Source organism: Astatotilapia calliptera, chromosome 19 (assembly GCF_900246225.1).
Source record: "Astatotilapia calliptera chromosome 19, fAstCal1.2, whole genome shotgun sequence".
In the NCBI taxonomy this organism is placed as follows: domain Eukaryota; kingdom Metazoa; phylum Chordata; class Actinopteri; order Cichliformes; family Cichlidae; genus Astatotilapia; species Astatotilapia calliptera.
In genome coordinates this window covers 28,109,599-28,131,113 of record NC_039320.1, presented here as the reverse complement: position 1 = coordinate 28,131,113, position 21,515 = coordinate 28,109,599, and the positions used below count along the sequence as shown (strand labels likewise).

The window sequence follows — 21,515 nt, the reverse complement described above, 5'->3', positions numbered from 1 at the left end:
AATGGCTGAGTGTAAACAGTCATGTGTGGATGCATTTTACATCCACAAACAGCCAACACGTGGTTTGCGATACATGTGGCAAGACAGTGAGGTGTTGTGGCAACACCACTAACCTGGTCAAACACCTCAGAGTAAATCATATCACAGAATATGACGAGCTTATGTTGAGACGAACTGAAGAGGAGGAGAGGGACAGGTGCTGCCAGGGCGAGACAGACGTCTCTCACAGAGTCCTTTAGTGCAGACAGGCAACGTGTTCAAATAGTGCACAACTTATTTTATTTCTATATGATGAACCCTGCATTATTAAGTGATAAGATCAAGTACAGTAATCTGATGTCCTGTAATCATTATGACGCTTTAATTTGAGATACAATAAATAAAATAAGTTTCTGTAAAAAGTATCGGATCAGTATCGTCGACCCTGAATTTTACCTGGTATCGGATCGGAAAGGAAGTCAGTGGTATCGCACATCACTAGCCATCACCCCCAATCTAGAGACTTAAAATAGGGGCATGCGCCACACCTGCTTTATTTAATATCTGAAGGTTTTTTAAATTCGATATCATTTGTATATAAAGAAATGCCAGAGGAACGTGTGTTGCAGCAGGGACACATGAAGAAGTGTCAGGACACTGGAGTTTGACTCCTTGCAGTGCATTTCTACATTCTGACTTCAACCCACCACTTGCACCATCAGTTTTCTGATGGTCGCACTTTCCATACATTGTTGTTTCTGAAAGACTCCAACCTCTGCAGGGATGTTTGGCCTCCTCCTTTGAATGCCACATTTAGAAATGACAAACCTTCTCATTTAAAGATTGGTGTGAACAGGCACATCCAAGAAAACATTACACATGACCAGAGTGGCAGCACGGTGCACCTTTGTGATCATGTTACTCGTGGTATGTTCACACTGATTATTCTGTATCTCTGACCTGAGCAGGATACACTAACATTACACGATGCCCCACCTTACGACCAGTCAGACAGTTTTTCTGAAGCATCGTGTCGGCCTTGGTGTGTGGAAAGTTGTATTTATTGAGTTTTCTGCTGGGATAGTCAGGTAGTCTCATTGTGACTCAATATGAGGATTTACTAGAGAAAGCCTCATTTTGACACTTTCATCATGTTGCCACGCTCATCTGTCCATGTTTGTGATTGGTTACTTGTTGCCTTTATAGTAAAGGACACGTTTAGTCAACGCTGAATTAACTGACATATAATATTAACATTAATATTAACAGTATTTTGCAAGTGCAACTCAATTAACGAGACAAAGCCTGAGTTTCTTTGATATGCAGACCAGGGAAGGAAGAGTCCAGCTCTAACCAACCCAGATAATTTCAACCCCTCCTAACCAGTTTAAACCAGATCATGGGTTTCATTAATTGGGTTTGGATTTAACGAGCTCATTTCTGACCAGTTCAGAGTATCAATTAGCCAAGACGATTTCAACTGAGATCAGGGACAAACGGGTCCAGTCCAGATCAGATGACCCTGTACAGGTGGATCTGTCTGAGAGCGTCGGGGTCTGTGTCTCTGCCCAGGTAGACGTCGTAGTTGATAGGAAGCTCCTCCACCCAGTCAGGCTGCAACACCTCCTGTTTGACACAGACACAAACACATTGAAGAACAGACCAAGAACGGCTTGGCTCATGATATTAGCAGTCACTTTATCCATGAGAGGAACAAACTTCATCTGTCACAACATGAGAAACACTTTTTACTGTCCACATGTAAGAACTGCTAACATCCGCCGAGCGTCACCTGCAGGGGATTCAGACTCTCGTGCAGGCTGGGAACAGTGACCAGCAGAGATCCCTTCTTCCGGAAATTCTGCACGATGAACTTCCATGCCCTGAAAACAGAAAGTCATCATAGCTGTGTGCATCTGACAGAGCGTACAGAAGGGAAGCCAAAACCAAGGTTTTCTACATCAGGACATAATGAAACACATACGGTCTTTGGCAGGTCTCCATGTAGTTGAAGTGTCTTAAGGTCCCACCTGAGTTTTCAGTCACCTTTGACTGGCACATGGATTCTTTTCATGAATTCTCAGTAGATTGAGAACAAGCTGGACTGTCAGACCAGGGAGCTCACATCCGACTCTAGAACAGAGGTCCCAGGTCTGCTCTGGCTGCACGACGAACCCAAATCATCACGTGTTCGTGCCAGTGTGCTGTGTTTAACTAATTGTACTGCTGTGGATTACAGACACACATCTCCACTTTGGTCTCACCTGTCCAGAGCACATTGTTCAAATGAAGTTTGCAAACCTAAGCCATGTCACCATGTTTTCTTAAAGGAAACACGCTTGCCTACCCTGCACATTCAGTCTTTTTCCGCCTGCACATGAACTTTTCAGCATGCTTAATGGAGTCCTCTGGTGTCTGAGATAATCCTCAGATACTCCCTGTTAGTCTGGGAAGGGTTAACTATTGTTTCTCTACTGCTGACAGCTTTCATCCTTGGCAGCGAGTTAACACACACCTGAAAGTCACAGTCATGCAAACTGCCCGACCCGCTTGTATAGAGGCGCTCACACCTGCTCATCACCTGATACGGTGCGTTCACTAGCAGCACCGAGCTGCTTTCGCACTCTTGGTTCCTCTGGAAGCAGAAAGTTGGGTTGTATTCTGTTCATTATAAGACCTGCTAATGAGCTGAGGCTTCTTATTATGTGCTGATGAAACTGTACTTTCCTATTACCATCACTGTATCACTGTTTCTGTTGCTGCTTTATCTTGTATATACTTTGAGTGTATTTCTGTGTGCATTGTAGTGTAGTTATGTACATTTCTGTGTGTTTATGTACGCATCCTTGCACATTTTGTACATGTATTTCTATCAGGGTTCATACGCCTTTTTCAGGGTCAAATTCAAGCACTTTTTAAACACTTTCAAGGTCCCTTAAAACAAATCATCCTAGGTGAACTTCAACACCTTTGTTCCCCTTTTATTAAGACCACACAAAAATACTGCAAAAGGAAACGGTCGCATTCTATGCATAAACTCAAAATGCACATTTCACTCAAAAATTAAGATGTGAAAATGTGAACAAATCAACTTCTCCTGTTGAAAAACAAAGTCTTCTCATCAGATACTGATGCTTCTTTCCTGTACGACACAAAAATAGGAGACAGGTCAAGGTCAAATTTATTTATTTATATAGCACATTTCCAACAGCCGATGCTGCACAAAGTGCTTAACAATAACAATAAAATTAAAAAATACAGTGTAATACAATAATAACAATAGAAACAATAGAATCGAAGAATTAAAACAATACTAACTAATTCAGATAAATCCAAAATGCTTGGGTCATAATGTGTTAAAAGCCAGAGCGTAAAAGTGTGTCTTTAGTAAAGATTTAAATTGCTCAAGAGTTTGAGCAGATCTAATATTAAAGGGGAGACTATTCCAAAGTCTGGGACCTGCCACAGAAAAGGATCTATCACCACGAGATTTGAGGTTAGTCCGTGGAATGGACAACAATAGTTTTGAACTAGATCTCGTGGGTTTTCCTGGAGCATAGGCAGAGAGGAGCTCTGACAAGTAGGGGGGGGCTCGGGCGTTGAGTGACTTAAAAACAAAAAGTAAGAGTTTAAATTGGATCCTGTAGGGGACAGGGAGCCAGTGTAAAGAGGCTAAAATTGGGGTTATATGCTCTCTCCGTTTGGTACCGGTTAGCAGGCGAGCAGCAGCATTTTGAACCATCTGAAGGCGATGGATGGTGGCATGATCTAGGCCATAATACAATGAATTGCAGTAGTCCAATCTGCAAGTAAGAAAAAGGTGGATGATACGCTCGAAGACGTCAGCCGGAAGGTATGGCTTTATCCTGGCTAGCTGTCTTAGCTGAAAAAAACAGGACTGAACTACTGCACTCACCTGCTTGTTCAATTTAAAAGAACCATCAATGTAAACTCCGAGGTTTTTTACATGTGTTTTACAATACGAGGAGAGGGTACCCAACGTGCTGTCGATATGATTGAAATTGCCAAAAATGACAACCTCAGTTTTGTTTTCGTTTAGCTGTAAAAAATTTAATGATAACCACTGTTTAACGTCGTCAAGGCAGCGTAATAAGAGCTGCGGTTGATCTGATCCTGATTTTAAAGGTAGATAAATCTGTAGATCATCCGCAAAGCAATGAAATGAAATGCTGTACCGCGAGAAGATGGAGCCCAATGGCAGCAAATAGAGTGCGAAGAGGGCGGGACCCAAAATAGAGCCTTGAGGAACGCCGTATTTAAGAGGAGCTAATTTGGAGTTGTGGGGGCCCATATTGACATAAAAGAACCTTTCTGTCAAGTAGGAGCGAAACCACTGAAGGGCAGATCCTTTTAGGCCAGCATGCGATTCTAGCCGTGATAACAGGATGTCGTGGTCAACCGTGTCAAAAGCTGCTGACAAGTCCAACAGTAAAAGGGCAGCAGGGCTGCCAGAATCCATAGTTAAGAGAATATCGTTAAAAATCCTTAAAAGTGCTGTCTCAGTGCTATGTAATGATTTAAAACCAGATTGAAATTTTTCTGAAATCATATTAGAATCGAGGTGTGCCTGCAACTGTAGATAGACCACTTTCTCCAAAACTTTAGATAGAAAAGGAAGCTTTGAGATGGGCCTGTAATTAGACAGAACAGTTGGGTCCAGGTTTTGTTTTTTAAGAAGAGGCTGAACTACAGCTTGTTTGAAGCATAGTGGGACGCAGCCTGTAGTAAGGGACGTATTAATCAATTTCAGAATAAAAGGGCCAACAATATTAAAAGTGTTTGTTTGTGTTTAAGTTAATTCCCAATAAAACTAACTGTGAGATGTTTAACGACACTACATTATTGCTGAAGTCCTACATGATCACCTTTAAAGTGCTAATAACATCATGTCAGACAGGCCTGGAGAACAGCACTGACTGGGAGGCTTTGAACACATCACATATGTAGTTCAATTCAACATAGAAAACTTGAAGAATGCACAAGCATCTATTTAAAATCTATTTATTTATCATCTGTGATATTATTATGTACAAGTCCAATGTATTTTGTTCATCTGTCTTAAATAAATAGGCAGCCTTCCTGGGTTTTAATTGCACCTTAGAACACACATGCATCAACACTACAATGAGCGGGTGGAGGGAGGTTTGGAGTCTTCTCTCACCCCCGTTCTCTGCGGCCTGCTGGAGCGGGGGGCTAGGAGGAGGAGTTGGCCGTCCGACTGCGGTCTGGAGTGTGGAGCCTTCCTGCTACTGCGGAGTCGGGGCGGTCTGCCTCTCCCCACCGCAGGGAAAAGGGTAACACCACCTGGGTCTGGGTGCAGTTCCCCCCTCCAGGGGCGGGGGCACCTAGACCCGGTTTGTAGAGTACGCTTGGGGAGTGTGATCGTGTGTACAGCGTCTCTTTATGTCTGTCTCCACGTTGGTTGAGTGTGGAGTGAGTGCATATGAGAGCATGAGGGTGGGAATGGATGTTTGTGTCTGTGTGTGCCTGTATGTCTGTGTCTATATGTCAGGTTGGGTGTCAGGCGCCACCTCTCTGGGGACACCTCAGGCCCTCCAAGGTTTGGAGGCCTATCTCCACCTACCACCACTTCCCCTGCCAGTGGCGGACTCCCTCAGACATCGGTGCGTTGGTGGTTCTTTGTGTCTGGGGGTGGGCGTCCAGGTACACACCGGCTCACTCCTTGGCGGCCGCTTATCGGGGCCTGGAGCCTGGGGCTCGCTCGGGCCACTTCGGAGGTGGGGTGCCCCCGGCCTCTCGGCCTGGGGCTCGGTCACTCAGGCACGGCTGGCTGCCGGCGGAGCTCACGGGCGCGTCACTACAACCCCCCCTGGCTTCTGCTCCGCGGCTGCTGAGTGAGCCCTCATCTGGGACTCTCCTCAGCTCTTTCTGGGACAGTGGCGCGGCTGCCCCTCTGTTGGTCTTCCTTGGTCTCTTGTGTTCTGGGGGCCTCTGGATGTCTGGAGTTTTGATCTCCTCCATACCTGCTTCATGCCCTGGAGGACGGGGCTGTGGCCCCCCCACACTCCCTAGCAGATCGTTACATGGAGAAACCTTTGGAATGCAAGCATGCTGATCCACACAGGTATGCACACAGGTGTACACACAGGTGTTCACAGACGCGGACTACAGCTTTCTTGGCTGCTGCCTCAAAGCACATTGTGCGCTGTCTATCTTGCGTGCTGCACAATAGCGTTTATTATTTAGTATCTACTGATATCTACTGCTAGCTAGTTTATTGTGATGGTGCTGTTTTTTTATTATGTTGCTCTTTGTTGTTTGCTTTCTCTTCTGTTTTTTTCTCCATACAGGTGACCCAGGTGTTTTGTTTGTTGTTCTTTCTTTCTTCCCCCCCTTCTCACCGTCTCTTCTCCCCTTTGGTTTTCTTTCTCTCCCTCTCTTTCTTTCATTCTTTCTCCCTGTCCTATCCCCCAGTCATGTCTGTCCCGTTTGTAGCAAAACAAAATAAATACATAATTATAATCAAGGTCAATCAAATGGACCAATATGGCAAGGCCATGATGATCCACTTGGTAAAATAAATCCGCTTGGCATCTTTCTTGGCCTTAAGACAACAATTCTGATGCTAAAGATCCAAACGGGACACAAATAAATAAATAAATAAATAAATAAATAAATAAATAAATAAATAAATAGGCAGCCTTAAAGTATGAAATATTCATGTACAAACACACATAAATGTGTGTACTGTCTGAGCGGCTGATTGTGCCCCACAGGCCTCAGTGTGAGCTTGAAGACATTTATAATGTGTAAGTAGTTTGATGTGTCGGTGCTGACCAGAAACACAGTTTGAATGAAACTTTGGTAGCACAGAAACAAGTGACTATTCTCTGTGACCATATGGATCAGTCATATTATCATATTACCATTATTTCACCCAAAGGCACCAAGTCAATACTCAAAGAAGCTGCAGCTGTACACACAAATATAAACAGTACTTGGTGACACCTTTGCTTTTAGCCTCTAACCCTCTGGGGTCCAGGGTGTAACTGGCTGTTTCTGACTACTGGATTTGTTCTCTATATTTCACCTTTGAAACTGTTTAACTTGCCAATCTGTTATTTTCTCATTTTGACAAACTGTATCAGCACCATTGATCTAAATTCAGACAAAATATAAAATACGAGTAGAAAGTGATCATTTTGACTGTAAAAACCATGTTTAACGAATCATTGTCATAACTTGAAATGCAAATAGAAATTGTACATTGTTAAAAAATATGCACAAGTTTTGCAAACAACAAAGTTATTTGGTTCTATTTACCTAAAAATGCAGCCAAGGCTCAGACGTTTTTTATATAACCATTTAAATCTATTTACAGAACAATCAGCTGTTCTGCATCAAAGAAGAAGACACACAAATTATTTATGCAACTGCAAAAAATAATTTGTGTCACTCTGACACAGATGAGAACAGCACAGGGATAAACCTGCAGGTCTGACAGCAGCTGTGTCAGCGTTTACACTGCAGTCTGCCTTTGGTGGCTTTTTTGCAGCTGTGACGTTCACTGACACACAAAACAAAACAACGACTACACACTGACTGCACAAGACAACACACTAACTTGAGACTCCAAACACAGTAAACGTCACAAATCTCTCACCTATCAAAACTCGCTCTCTCTCGCTGGCGTCACTCCTAAAACTTCCCCCTCTTCCTAAACAACCAGATGCCACATGTTGCCGTATCGTTTTTTGATTCTCACAGTTTTTACGGTTTCTTAAACACCACTGTTTTATTCAGAAAAAATAAACAGCGTATAGAGATGTGGGCACGAGTGGCACCAAAATCTAAACATCAAGCGCCAGCATTTCCAGCACCTGTAATCATTAACTCTGCGGTTTTAATCCCTACTTGCATTTTATTTGCCCCAAAAACAGTCATGTACAAAACGACGGAGAACTCGGCAGGTCTGCACGAAGACAGACGTGACGAAGAGGCAAAAAAAGCACGAGACAGACCCACACGAGCATACAGAGTGGAGTAAGGACGTTAGCGTGCTGCCCAACTGTCATCACGCACATATTTATTATTTTATGGTCCTAAGTGAGAGTGCACACACTCACAACACGTTTAGTAACTTCAGATCCTGCAACAAGCCCAGCTCCAGTTTACTTTGGTGATTTGGACGACTCCATCTCACAGCTGTTGTTACAGGCCGACGCATCTATGTGTCGTTTCAGGTTGTAGTGTTACACAACATTTTCAGATCTAATAGAAATAAAAAGAGTGTTTCGTAATTCATTCAATTCATTGTCTTTATTTATTAATCCAGGCCATCCGTGGCTCTTTCTTACTTCGGAAACACGGCTCGAACAATTTCTCTTCAACGACGTAATCCGATAACAACGATCTCTTTACCCGTCGGCTTCCCGTGGCTGTCATGCGACCGGCTATTGCAGTTAATACAACAGCTTCTTGCCATTTTTTGGGTTTCTTTTTATTGCTGTGTGACTGTTTTCTTGTGAAAGCCTGCGTGCGCTAGTACCACTTGCCACGAGTTCCCAGAATCCTTTGCGGTTTTACCCCAGAAATGATGTCATATTTTCAATCTCTATATAATTTGAAGTCCGCACTTTCGACCCAGGTTGAAACTGAGACTTCTCTGGGTCAGAGGGTTCATCAGAAAGCCTTAAGTTAGCTAGTTATGTAACGGGCTAATGTTTAACGCTTTCACTTGACTAAAGTAACTCATATGACTGCTACTGCTAAGTAATGTTAGCTAAGTTCATATTCCATGCCATAACTACTGCGATATAGCGCTGCCGTACTGCATCACACTCTGTGCATTTCAATCATTTCTCCAGCGAGTTTGACAGCAAAATAATAATCAGGCAGCCCAGGAGGAGAAATCTTGCTTTTAAATTTTGCGACTCATTTTATTTCTCTCTGATAAGAAAACTATTCAATCAGATAGTTATTTGTGGTGAAGGAAACACACTTTCAAGCACTTCCTCTGAAATTCAAGCACTTTTCAAACCGTGAAAAGACAATATTAAAATTCAAGCATTTTCAAGGATTTCAAGCACCCTTACGAACCCTGTCTATAAAAGATAGTTATAGCTCCCGGTCGGCAACCCTGGGCATGTGCGCCACAGCTGGCACGCGAAAGGTTAACTGACTGCATGACCATGGCTGGACTGGCCATCGACCCACTGGGCATCGGTCCTAAGTGTGAGTTTTTCATTTTTATAGGCCGATGATATTTTTTTTTGTGTGTGTAACGGTATAAACAGTGAGAGGTGGTGGATTGGCCAGATGCTGGCCAATGTGTAAAAATAACTCAGTTGTTTGGTGGTGGCTACAGCGGAGCTCCCGGAGGAGGAGAGCCCCGAGGTGGCCGCCGGTCCGAGTGTCAGGTGAACTGAACTTCAGGTAAGAAGTTATGACCTGCAGTCCATCTGTGTCAGATATAAAGTTTAGGTGGAGTTTATTTTCATTATGCTGACTTTTTCGTACTGCTACTAGCTAGCATGATGGAGTTTCTATACAGCTGGGTGGGTGCTATGTTACTGATGTTGAACTTTATTTTGTTCATAAGGTTAGTTAGTAGAGCTTCCAACCGTCCTGTAAAAACAGAATCATCTCGTATTCAGAGAAAATATTACGCGTTTCTTATTGAGGTGAAAAGGAACAGTTTGTCCCGGACTTTCGCTATAATGAAAAAAAGACACAAAGCTGGAATTATTCTGTGTCTTTGCTGCACAGCTGCCTCTTCTTCTCTCATTCTCTCCCCCTCCCTCTCCTGTTTCTACTTCAATCATGAAACTGATCAATGATCAGCTGATCGGCTTTTCTCTCTTGTTTTTTTATCTCCCACTTTGCGCCAGAAAGAGGAAACCAGCGGATGTCGCGCTAAACAACAGCAGCACGTTTAAGCTTGATCAGCTGTTGGTAGAATTTATTTAATATTAATTTCTAGTATCAGCTGATGTTTGCTGGAGCCACAGCTGTAAAGCTGCTGGTCATGATGGTTTGGATATGTGGTGAGAGGGAAACATGAAGATGAAACCAGGAGATGTCCTTACTGAACCATCAGAGCTGAACAGGTGATGGAGAAACAGGTTTACCTTTTAGGTGACATGAATGAGTTGAAGTTATGAACTGTTTCTGAGAGACAAATAACACCAGGATCCTTTTCTAAGTAGCTGACAGCTGGTAACTGTGCAGGGGCGGGTCTAGCAAAGTGTTGCCAGGGGGGCAGGTAGGGCATTAACAGGGAAAGGGGGGCACAAAGACATACTTTCTTATTCTCATTTAAAATGATTTTAATAAATAATTATCTGAGTCTTGCAACCAAAGTTTTTATCTGATGTAACATGTATAGAAATCATACATATACCAACAAGCTTTTTAAATTTATTTATTTACAGAATTTCCCAGAGGAATCCACCCAAGGGATTAATAAAGTTTCATCTAATCTAATCTAAGACAGTGTACATCACTGTCACAACAGGGTTGTTTTCATTCAAAGGCTTTATGGCTTTAATACCTGGGGGGCCGGTCTCCAGTCAAAAGGCCGTTCTTTTTGTCCCAGTCCAGCCCTGGGCACGACACGCAGTGAGTTAATCTGAGAAGGTGCATTCAAAAATAAATGACCAGCGGTGCACATCGCAAATCAGCTCGCATAGAAACATTGGTTGTGCTGCTTCTTAATGACGGTATCTTAGCTAACAACCCAACTACCAGATTCAGCTTGTAACTGGCTAAAAGTAACTTAGCCTACCAGTGAAAGGGACGTTGTTAGCTTTCCACATTCTGACACTTCAAAAGCTTCAGCAGCTGTCGGCTCAGCGGAAATACACAGATACATACATAGACTGGAGACAGAATTCACAATGCTGTTTCAGGACTTTCAGGTGTTTGGACCAGTGTTTTCTTTTCTGATCAAACCAGAAATCTTTAATGAGCAGCTGGATTTGTCTCACATTAACCTGCTGGACACAGAGGACATCGAAATGCAGCTGATTGAACTGAAAAGCTCGACTCTGTGGGGTCAAAGTTTGCAGAACTACGAAGCAGCTGGAATCCTATGTATTAATAGACCTCTCTGCATTGAATCATATCTGTTATTAACCTCTGTCTCTCTTCCACAGCATGTCTTTATCCTGTCTTCCTTCTCTCACCCCAACCGGTCGCAGCAGATGGCCCCGCCCCTCCCTGAGCCTGGTTCTGCCGGAGGTTTCTTCCTGTTAAAAGGGAGTTTTTCCTTCCCACTGTCGCCAAAGTGCTTGCTCATAGGGGGTCATATGATTGTTGGGTTTTTCTCTGTATCTATGAAGCGCCTTGAGGCGACCTTTGTTGTGATTTGGCGCTATATAAATAAAATTGAATTGAATTGAATTGAATTGAATTGAATTGAATTGAATTGAATTGAATCCACAGCTGTGTGAGTTCATGGAGCTGCATGTTCACCTGCTGGACGTCACTACCTGACAGTTTAACTGTCTTCAGAACATTGCAGAGGCCTTATTGACAGTATTTTTCATTGTTGTGAGGAGACCATAAATAGCATTTGCATTATCTCTTGTACAGTTCATTTGCTGATAAAAAGTCTTTTGTTTCCAAATAGCTGAAAACTATTCGCTGACAGCTGCCAACATCTGCGAACAAATATAATCCTATAAAGTGGTTCTATATAGTGGGTAACTTTTAATATAGAGCGTTATTACATTTATTGCTAATGCAGTCATATGGCACACTGACCTCTGAGGAAATGTTAGATGCACTCGTCATCAGAAAGGTTGCCAACCCTGCTCTACACAAACATAAATAACTGAGTACTGATTGCTCCGATCAGACGTTACTATAGAAACAGATGATACAGATGTATAAAGAATAGAAACAGGATGACAGAGCAATGCAGCAAAAATCACTCAACTGAGAGGTGAAAGAAAAACTCCAGCTAATGCACTGATCCTGTTCATTTCTAATGTGCGGGCTGCAGAGGCTCTTTAACCTCCTAGGACCTGTGTCCACATATGTGGACGTCACATTTTGGGTTATTTAGACCAAAATACTCAATTTTGCTCTACAAGGGCCTGATGTCCACTTACGAGGGCATTATAGTGCGCCTGTTCTATCAACATTTTAAATAAATATCCTCATATGTGGCTCTGATTTTTCTTAAAAACAAAAATAAGGTAAAAACAAATCTGGTCATTCTTTGTTTTTACATTCATCAGGTCCCAATCAGCCCAAATATCAAAGAGAAATTCAAAATGCTGCTGTGGAAGAGCTCAGGAGGTTAAAGTGCATCCATTCAAACACTAAAGGTTACTTTAGGACTTGTAGTGTTTCACCTGATCACAATTACATTCATTGCTCTGAGTCAATCAGTATGCTTGGTGACAAACAGCCTGCAAGCACACCTGATGTTTGTTGTAACTTGTGCAATTCACTGTATTACTTTTGTAATACAGTGAATTGCAGTGACAGGTTTGTGCTGCTGTAACTGTAAGAGCTGGGCTGTGGTGTAAAGCTCCTTCATGACACTGAACACTGAGTTGAACAAACCTCTTTAACTAAATTATGGCACTTCTTCGTACAACGTGAAGCCAGGAATGTCTTAAACCTGCATTCTTTCTAATGGCCAGCAGGGGGAGACGACTGGCTGCAGAGACGCTGTGAGAAAAGGATCACTACTTTCATGTTTGAACACAAAATGCTGATCATTCGTTTCATTACAGGAGCAAACCAGTGGGACGAGTCTGAAATAGTCCATATGGAGGCTGTCCAGCCTGCGCCTTCACGTGAACAGTCACAGTAGGAGATATATGCCAGCGCTGTCCTGCTGTGCACATACGTCACAGGACTAAACCCTTATTTTAGGGCAAAGTCAGCACATTTTTTGCTGGATTCGACCGATGATTCTGTGCATACAGCTTTCTGTGCCTTCAGAGACGCCTGCCCTGATTCAACGAGTTCAGTCAGACCTGAGTGCATGTCAGCATGTCCTCTCAACCAAAACCCAGATCAAACTTTCACACAGACAACCAAACACAACAAAACTGCCCTGCAGGGCTTATATCTGTGTAACCTTACCTGACCTGTTGCTCGGGCTCCATGAAGTACTCAAAGACGTTATTCATGATAACAACATCTGCGTTTTGCAGCAGAACATCCTGCGTGCAGACGTCAGCCTGGAGGACCTGTAGAGAGAAGAAACCATCTGTGGCTGAGCATCTTCTAGGCGACCATCACAACCCGAACACACAAACCTGAACTCTGTCAGTCAGCTTGTATTTGTGCAGCATGGAGTCCTGCAGCCTGACGAAACCCTCGCTGATCTCCAGGCCGAGCAGCCGGGACGCTGAGCTGTACACGTACCCCTGAATACACACACACACAGGTGAAAAAGAAAGACTTCCAAGCAACAACATTTGTTAAATTAAACTGAATGATTTACTTTTTTAAAAGTTTGTCACAAAAGTGCATTCAGACCAAACGCCTGAGCGTCTGCTCGTGTTCCTGGAAAATCCTCCTGCAAGTCTGTACAGCTCCACTTATTAGGAAGAAGGACAGTCGTTCTAATGTCCTCTACAGTGACAAAAACACGACAGCAAGTGTGTGTGTGTGTGTGTGTGTGTTGACCTCTGACCCCATACAGCACGGCCCCCAGTCTGGATCCTACATCCACCAATGTCCGGCCACTCAGATCTGGAAGAACGTGCTGGAACAGGAACCGAAGCTCGGTCACGGAGAACGAGTGAGAGATGAAGTCTGCCAAAGGAGACGATGACAGCAAACGGTTTCATTCAGCTGCCTGCACCATCACCTCGTGCATCCACTGACGTGCTGACAGTGGAGCAGCTTACTGGCTTAAGCCCGGGTCATCTTTGCAGAAGCCCAGGGTCTTTTGGAGTGTCATTTGTTTCATAGTTAGATGCCTGACTGACAACTGTATAAAACAAAAACTACACACAATATTTGAAGCACATAGCGCGCAGTCCGTGGTCACTCTTCCATCCGAAAGCTGAAGACACACCATCTGCTTCCTGTGAACCACAGACTTCCCCAAATTAAAGAAAAACGTGGTTGGAGCGTCCATGTCCTGGAGCCTGGTGAAACGTGCTCGAACCAAAGCTCCTTTAGCCCTCATGTAAAATATGGTTAAGCTCTTGCCTTTTAGAATGAAGACAGGCATTATCCTGCTGACCAAACTGTGAACCAGAGACAGTCTCCACATGTGTTATATCCTTTTCAAAGTCCTGCACAGTTCTCATGATATTGGCTGTCAAAAGAAAACTATATTGCCGACAGAACACACGAATTTGGGCCTTTCATACACAGAATATCCGATCATGTAATAATTTTATATTAAACCACCAAAAAGATTTGGATTTGCTGGTGGGAGATAGAAACAGCTCCAGTAAAACTAAATGATGATCCGTAAAAACAACGGGAAAACACTGACAGTTAACAATTCGAGCAGTAAATGAAACAGACACATTAAACCTGTCTACTCTCGCTGCACTAACCCTGCCATCAGTCACTTTCACCCAGGTATACTGCCTGGATGAGGGATGCTTCATCCGCCACGCATCAACCAAGTTAATTGTCCGTAGGACATCTGTTAAAGCAGAAGATGACTGAAGATGCGGCTCCGCCCCAGTCCTGTCCAAAGTAAAGTCAAGACAACAATTCCAGTCCCCACCCAACACAACACAGTCCCCTTGAGCAGCACCACTTAATTTTTCTCCTAATGTTTCAAACAAAATCGAATGCTCCGCCCATGAGGTTGGTGCATAGACATTAACAAAAGTAAAAACAAAACCTTCAATTTCAGCCGTCACCAAAAGGACTCTGCCCGCCACCATCTCTATGCTGAAAATAACATTCGCATTTAGAGAAGGAGAAAACAAAATAGCAACTCCTGCGCTAAAACTTGTCCCATGGCTAAGAAACTTCTGCCCTCCCCACCACAGATCCCAGTCTATCTCATTCAAACTGTCAGTATGTGTTTCTTGGAGAAAGACTATATCTAATCTCTTCTGTTTGATCACCTCAGCTAATAAGGCTCTTTTATCGGCATCCCTGCACCCATTCACATTCAAGGAGGCCACCCTCAACCCGTGCACATAAGAGGAAGCCATCAAGAAAGCAAACAGAAAAACCCAGCAGAGATGAAATGATCATAACGTTACAGCGTAAAAAACTCCAGTGTCTCTACCGATTCAGACGCTTCAACTGTTTCCTCAGACCAGTAACATGTTTCTTCAGACGATAACGCTTTTTACCATCCAGCAAGTCCAATCCTCGCCTGGCCCAGCCTCCGTGTCTTCAGCCTCGCCTGGCCCAGCCTCCGTGTCTTCAGCCTCACCTGGCCCAGCCTCAGAGCCTTCAGCCTCGCCTGGCCCAGCCTCCGCCTGTGCTTCGCCTGGTCCAGCTTCAGCCTGTGCTTCGCCTGGTCCGGATCGCCATCGCCTGAGTCGCCGCTGTTGCCGTCCGCACGGTCGGCCCTCGGAACTGCTCCGTCGTCTCCCTCGTCGCCGCCGCTGCCTTCGGCACGGCCGGCCCCCGGATCACCGTCGCCTGAGTGGCCGCCGTTGCCTTCCGCACGGCCGGCCTCCCGAACTCTTCTGTTTTGGACTCTGTTTTTTCCTGTGTTCTGGTGTGCTTCGTTTCTTTTGGTTTTGGATTCGTTTTTTGTTTTTGTCTTTTGGCCTTCTGGTGAAATCTAGGCGATCGTGGCTCAAGAGTTGGGAGTTCGCCTTGTAATCGGAAGGTTGCCGGTTCGAGCCCCGGCTCGGACAGTCTCGGTCGTTGTGTCCTTGGGCAAGACACTTCACCCGTTGCCTACTGGTGGTGGTCAGAGGGCCCGGTGGCGCCAGTGTTCGGCAGCCTCGCCTCTGTCAGTGTGCCCCAGGGTGGCTGTGGCTACAATGTAGCTGCCATCACCAATGTGTGCGTGAATGGGTGGATGACTGGTTGTGTAAAGCGCTTTGGGGTCCTTAGGGACTAGAAAAGCGCTATATAAATACAGACCATTTACCTACAACCTTCTGAAGAGTCATAGCTGACGAAACGAATTTCTCAACATCAGGGAAATATTCCCTAACATTCACCTTTCTACCAAAGGTGCCATCCAGAAAAGCAACGATTTCCTCCAAAGAATACAAATCCGCATTTTGAGAGACACTGTCTGCCACAGAAACATTATCAGAGTCAGAATCACACTCCATGTCATTCGTGTCGTAACCATAACCACCAGCAGGCGTCCGGCGCTGCTGCTCCTCCACCTCTCCGTCCCCCGAGGCAATAACACACTCTACACCCAACTCAGAGCTCCCCATTTCATCCCCAGTCTGCGCCGTACTGACCGCAGGTCCAGCCTCCACCCTCTCTGTCGGCTTGGTTGTAGTCAGGCAATCACTCACCTCACCTCGCACCGAGGGCGCAGCGTCCTCCTGAGAAAGGGCAATTCCACCACGCGCTGGAGGCACAGCCTAAGCCAGGGCAACGACTGCTTCGCCCCGCACTATAGACACTGCCTCAGCCAGGGCAACGGCGGCCTCGCCCCGCACCATAGACACTGCCTCAGCCAGGGCAACGGCGGCCTCGCCCCGCACCATAGACACAGCCTCAGCCAGGGCAACGGCGGCCTCGCCCCGCACCATAGACACAGCCTCAGCCAGGGCAACGGTGGCCTCGCCCCGCACCATAGACACAGCCTCAGCCAGGGCAACGGCGGCCTCGCCCCGCACCATAGACACAGCCTCAGCCAGGGCAACGACTGTTTCGCCCCGCACCATAGACACAGCCTCAGCCAGGGCAACGACAGCCTCGCCCCGCACCGGAGGGGCAGCCACGTTTAGCGCCTGCTGCCCGCTAACCCCCTCCCCACTATCATCCACAGCAGGTCCCACCGCAAGCTGTCTGTGAGGACACATTAATTTCTTATGACCCACATCTCCACACTCAAAACATTTCATGTTCCCAGAACTAGCATACACCATGTAGAGCCCTTCTTCACGGGGTGGCTGTAGCTCAGGTGGCAGAGCGGATCAGCCACTAACCAGAAGGTCGGTAGTTTGATCCCAGGCTGCTCCAGTCTGCATGCCAAATATCCTTGGGCAAGATACTAACCCATGTTGCTCTCCGATGCATCCATCGGAGTGTGAATGTTAGATACTTAGCACTTAAGCTTAGAAGTGCTTGTGTGAATGGGTGTGATTGGGAATGAATTAGCTATATAAAGCATTTTGAGTGCTCGGACAGAGTAGAAAAGCTCTATATAAGAACCAGTCCATTTACCATTCATGTTTGACACGGAAGGTGTAGTGGAGATATCAAAGATAGGCACGGCTGTGGCACTGATTCAGTCTTTGAGCACTACGGTCACCCCGGTGTGTCGGCCAGAACACCACTTAAGGCCAAATTGCCCAGAGCACGAAAGAAGGAGAGAGCTTGAGGTTCCGTTTGAGGCACTTTATTGTCACCGCTTAATTTCTGGGGCTGTAACACAGCGGGTGTACATAAGTGTGTGTCTGGGTGTGTGTGTGTGTGTGGTTTCTTGTCATTTACGCACACCTAACATGCCCCAGGAATCAGTGCACCCCCTCCGGACCAACACTGCTCAGCCGCCATTAAACTGCCCACCTTACTAACCGGATGATGTCACTAGAAGGTGGGCTGGCCCAAACTGACAGAAGATGGAACATTACATGAACTTATATAAACTTATAAACACCAGTAAAACTATTATATGAACTTTGGGGCCTTTTATACAGCCGCCCCCAAATGTATGTAAGACATTTGCTCATCAATAAGGCAACAAAGTTCTAGGGTTGTGGTGAGTTCGACGCAGAGCTGTACTCTTTTTCCTTAATGTAACACTTCTTCACACACATGCGAGTCTGCCAGCTAGCTACAGCTGCTAAACATGTAGACCTGAACAAAGGTGAGCAGTGGTGATGTGCTCCCACCCAGAGGTGCAGTCCTGTGTGATCCACAGCTGAGGCAGTAGTTGCGGCTCATCAGCCCCCGTTCACACAGGGAGTCCACCTGCTCGTCGTCGTACAGGAAGCCATCCACGTGAACCGTCGGCCGTGACCGCCGCTGCATCTGGAACACGTACCAAAGCTTCCTCGTCATCCTCATCATCACCACACCTCTCTCCATTAACATCATGAAGCTCAGACCTGTCTCCACTAACACTGCCTCGTTCTACCAACACAGTGTCCTCCTTATGTGAGTGTCCGAGTGCCGTTATGATCAGACGTACGCAGCAGGCGCACAAACACGAAATCAAAAACTGAAATATAATGGCTCAATATTTTTAAATGGTTTGAAAATGTTTGTAAGCCCCAAAAAATATGCCGTTATTTCTGTGCCACTATTCTGAGCGCACGTAAAAAAGTCTGCAGGTGCAAGTGTTGTATGAAGAGAAATTTAATTTGAGCAAAGAAAAGCTGAATTTGAGTGAACAAACTTCATTCCTGCGTGCAAAAAATGTATTTCAGTGTTTGCTGTTATCCACACACACACACACACACACACACACACACACACACACCCCAGCAGCCCCTCTCGCTCAGTTTTTGCGCTCGCTCTCAATGTGTTGCTCGCACTCTCAACATTTCTGCCCGTGCGCGCTCAACTCTTTCTCTACACCGTTATATTTGTGCCACAAAACCAGCCAATCACAGACTTGGATGCAAAAAAATATGATTGGCTGTTCTGGTCTCCAATCAGCTTAAAGTGACGAAATGCAATATCCCAGAAACCATTTCGTCCAAAACGAGGCAGTGGTGGAGGAACACAGAGGGGCGGAGTTTGAAATATTACTCTGAGTCACAAAATAAACTTTAAAGATATTTTCATGTGAGAATGTTTCTGTGTAAACTTCAAACACCTGCTCGATTCATCAGGACATCACATATTTGCATAAGTGCTCTGACGTTTTCGGAGCTGCCTGTTACCCACCAGCTGACCATTGGGCATACCGGACATTTGCTCAGTGGGCTGATGGTGATTTTTCATTTTTATGTTTGTTTGTTTGTTTTTGTAACGGTATAAACAATGAAAGGTGGTGGATTAGCCAATCATGATCAACTCTGGGCTGGACCAATTACAAGACATCCGTATTGAAGGGAAAAGGAACAGTTTGTCCCGGACTTCAGCTACAATGAAAAAGACACAAAGCTGGATTTATTCTGTCGTTACGCTGCACAGCTGCCTCTTCTTCTCTCATTCTCTCCCCTCCCTCTCCTGTTGCTACTTCAATCATGAAACTGATCAATGATCAGCTGATCGGCTCTCTTGTTTATCTCCCACTTTGTGCCAGAAAGAGGAAACCAGCGGATGTCGCGTTAAACAACAGCAGCACGTTTGATCAGCTGTTGTTAGAATTTATTTAATATTAATTTCTAGTATCAGCTGATGTTTGCTGGAGCCACAGCTGCAAAGCTGCTGGTCATGATGAAACATGAAGGTGATACAAATCATACATATATACCAACAACAGTGTGCATCACTGTCACAACAGCGTTTTAGTTCAAAGGCTTTATGGTTTTTCCTGTAACACCTGGTGGTGGTTTTGTCAGTTCAGCCTTTTATATTATGTTTAACCCGAGTGACCCGGTCAGCTGGTAACAGGCATCTCCGAAAACGTCAGAGCACTTATGCAAATATGTGATGTCCTGATGAATCGAGCAGGTATTTGAAGTTTACACAGAAACATTCTCGCATGAAAATATCTTTAAAGTTGATTTTGTGACTCAGACAGAGTAATATTTCAAACTCCGCCCCTCTGTGTTCCTCCGCCACTGCCTCGTTTGAGTTTTGGACGAAATGGTTTCTGGGATATTGCATTTAGTCACTTCGAGCTGATTGGAGACCAGAACAGCCAATCAGGTTTTTTTGCATCCAAGTCTGTTGAGAGCGCGAGAAACACATTGCGAGCGATTGAAAATGCAAAAACTGAGCGAGAGGGGCTGCTGGTGTGTGTGTGTGTGTGTGTGTGTGTGTGTGTGTATAATAGCAAACACTGAAATACTTTTTTTGCACGCAGCAATGAGTTTTGTTCACTCAAATTCAGCTTTTCTTTGCTCAAAATAAATTTCTCCTCGAAATACAACACTTGCACCTGCAAACTTTTTTTACGTGCGCTCAGAATAGTGGCACAAAAATAACGGCATAAAAAAACTGTATAAAAATATAATATGACTAAATATCTAATAGTGTTTTTATTTTAAGTCAAATAAATATTGAGGAAAAGCTTGAAGTAAAATGAAAGCTGCATATTAAACACAATGTGGGCGTGGCTCTGTAGTACAGTCATGTAAACATTGATGGAAGTTGTGTCACATTAAAAACACTTATTTGCCTCCAAAACTGAATTTTAAAAGGCCAAACAGAGCTGTGATTATTAGAAACAACAACAACAACAATAATAATAATAATAATAATAATAATAATAATAATGGAGTGCATTTATATAGCGCTTTACAATGCCACTGTTCATTCACTCTCACACACTGGTGGAGGCAGCTACAGGTGTAGCCACAGTCTGTCCCAGGGCAGCTGTGGCTACACCTGTAGCTGCCTCCAATCACTGTAAAGTAAATAAAGTAGTAACACCACTTTAATTATTAACTTATGAAGGTCATAATGAGCTTCTGATCACAAAGTGATGCAGGCGCACTGATCAGCAGTGTGCTCTGTAGTACCTGCTCAGTTCAGACACAGTACCTTACTGTAGGCAGCGGTCTCACAGGGCAGCATAGCATCGGGGGCCACATTTGCCCGCAGGTCCTCTGCAATACTCTGCAGCAGCACCCGCCCGTTATCTCCCAGCAGCTCGTCCTCCAGCTCATCTGCAAGAAGACACACACACACACACACACACACACACACACACACACACACACACACACACACACACACACACACTCCTGAGTAAAGGGGAAATGACGGCTCGGCGGTGACAGCATGCTGTCAGTCTGTGGGCTGCTCTGTCAGCATCAACGGAAGATGTAACAAACTCGTAAAACCCCGAAGCGTCCCACTCTGTATTACTCCTGAAGTGTGCGTGACCGTGGAAACAGCGCGACATGGTGACGACACAGTGAGGAGTCCCCCGCTGAAGCCGTGACCCACGAAGCCCACGCCACACGTGCAGCGTGTTTACCTGAGTTCTTCATCCAGCCCAGCAGCTGCGTGAGTTCAGCCGGTCTCAGCCTGCTCAGCAGCCGCTTCAGCTCTGATTTCGCTTCAGCCACGTTCATGTTCACGCTGGAAAACACGCAGGAAGCTGTCACAGGTGCTGCACGCCTCCGAGAAACGCCAAGCTTCTTCTTCTCTGGGTTTAATGGCGGTCTGCACGCGTTCACGCTGCACTACCGCCGCCTATCACGCTATGCAGTCATTGTCTGAAAGGCGTAAAACTGGCTTAAATAAAACTTAAATAAAGCCGTAAAACCCGTCAGTGCGTATGAACGAGCTTCTAGTCCCGCTGGGCACTGCTGGAGGTCCGTGCTGGAGGTCCGTGC

General features: G+C 45.1%; 1 protein-coding gene across 1 annotated transcript; it reads right to left on the bottom strand.

The window, feature by feature from the left end:
• Positions 1-1,022: 1,022 nt before the first annotated feature.
• LOC113011982 (uncharacterized) lies at positions 1,023-21,327 on the bottom strand. Its single transcript, XM_026151899.1, has 8 exons — positions 21,155-21,327; positions 20,716-20,840; positions 17,949-18,087; positions 13,622-13,743; positions 13,242-13,352; positions 13,066-13,172; positions 1,772-1,862; positions 1,023-1,605 (listed from the first exon to the last, which is right to left on the bottom strand). The coding sequence occupies exons 1-8, from the start codon at positions 21,249-21,251 to the stop codon at positions 1,492-1,494; spliced, it is 906 nt and encodes a 301-aa protein (XP_026007684.1). The 5' UTR covers positions 21,252-21,327; the 3' UTR covers positions 1,023-1,491.
• Positions 21,328-21,515: the final 188 nt, after the last annotated feature.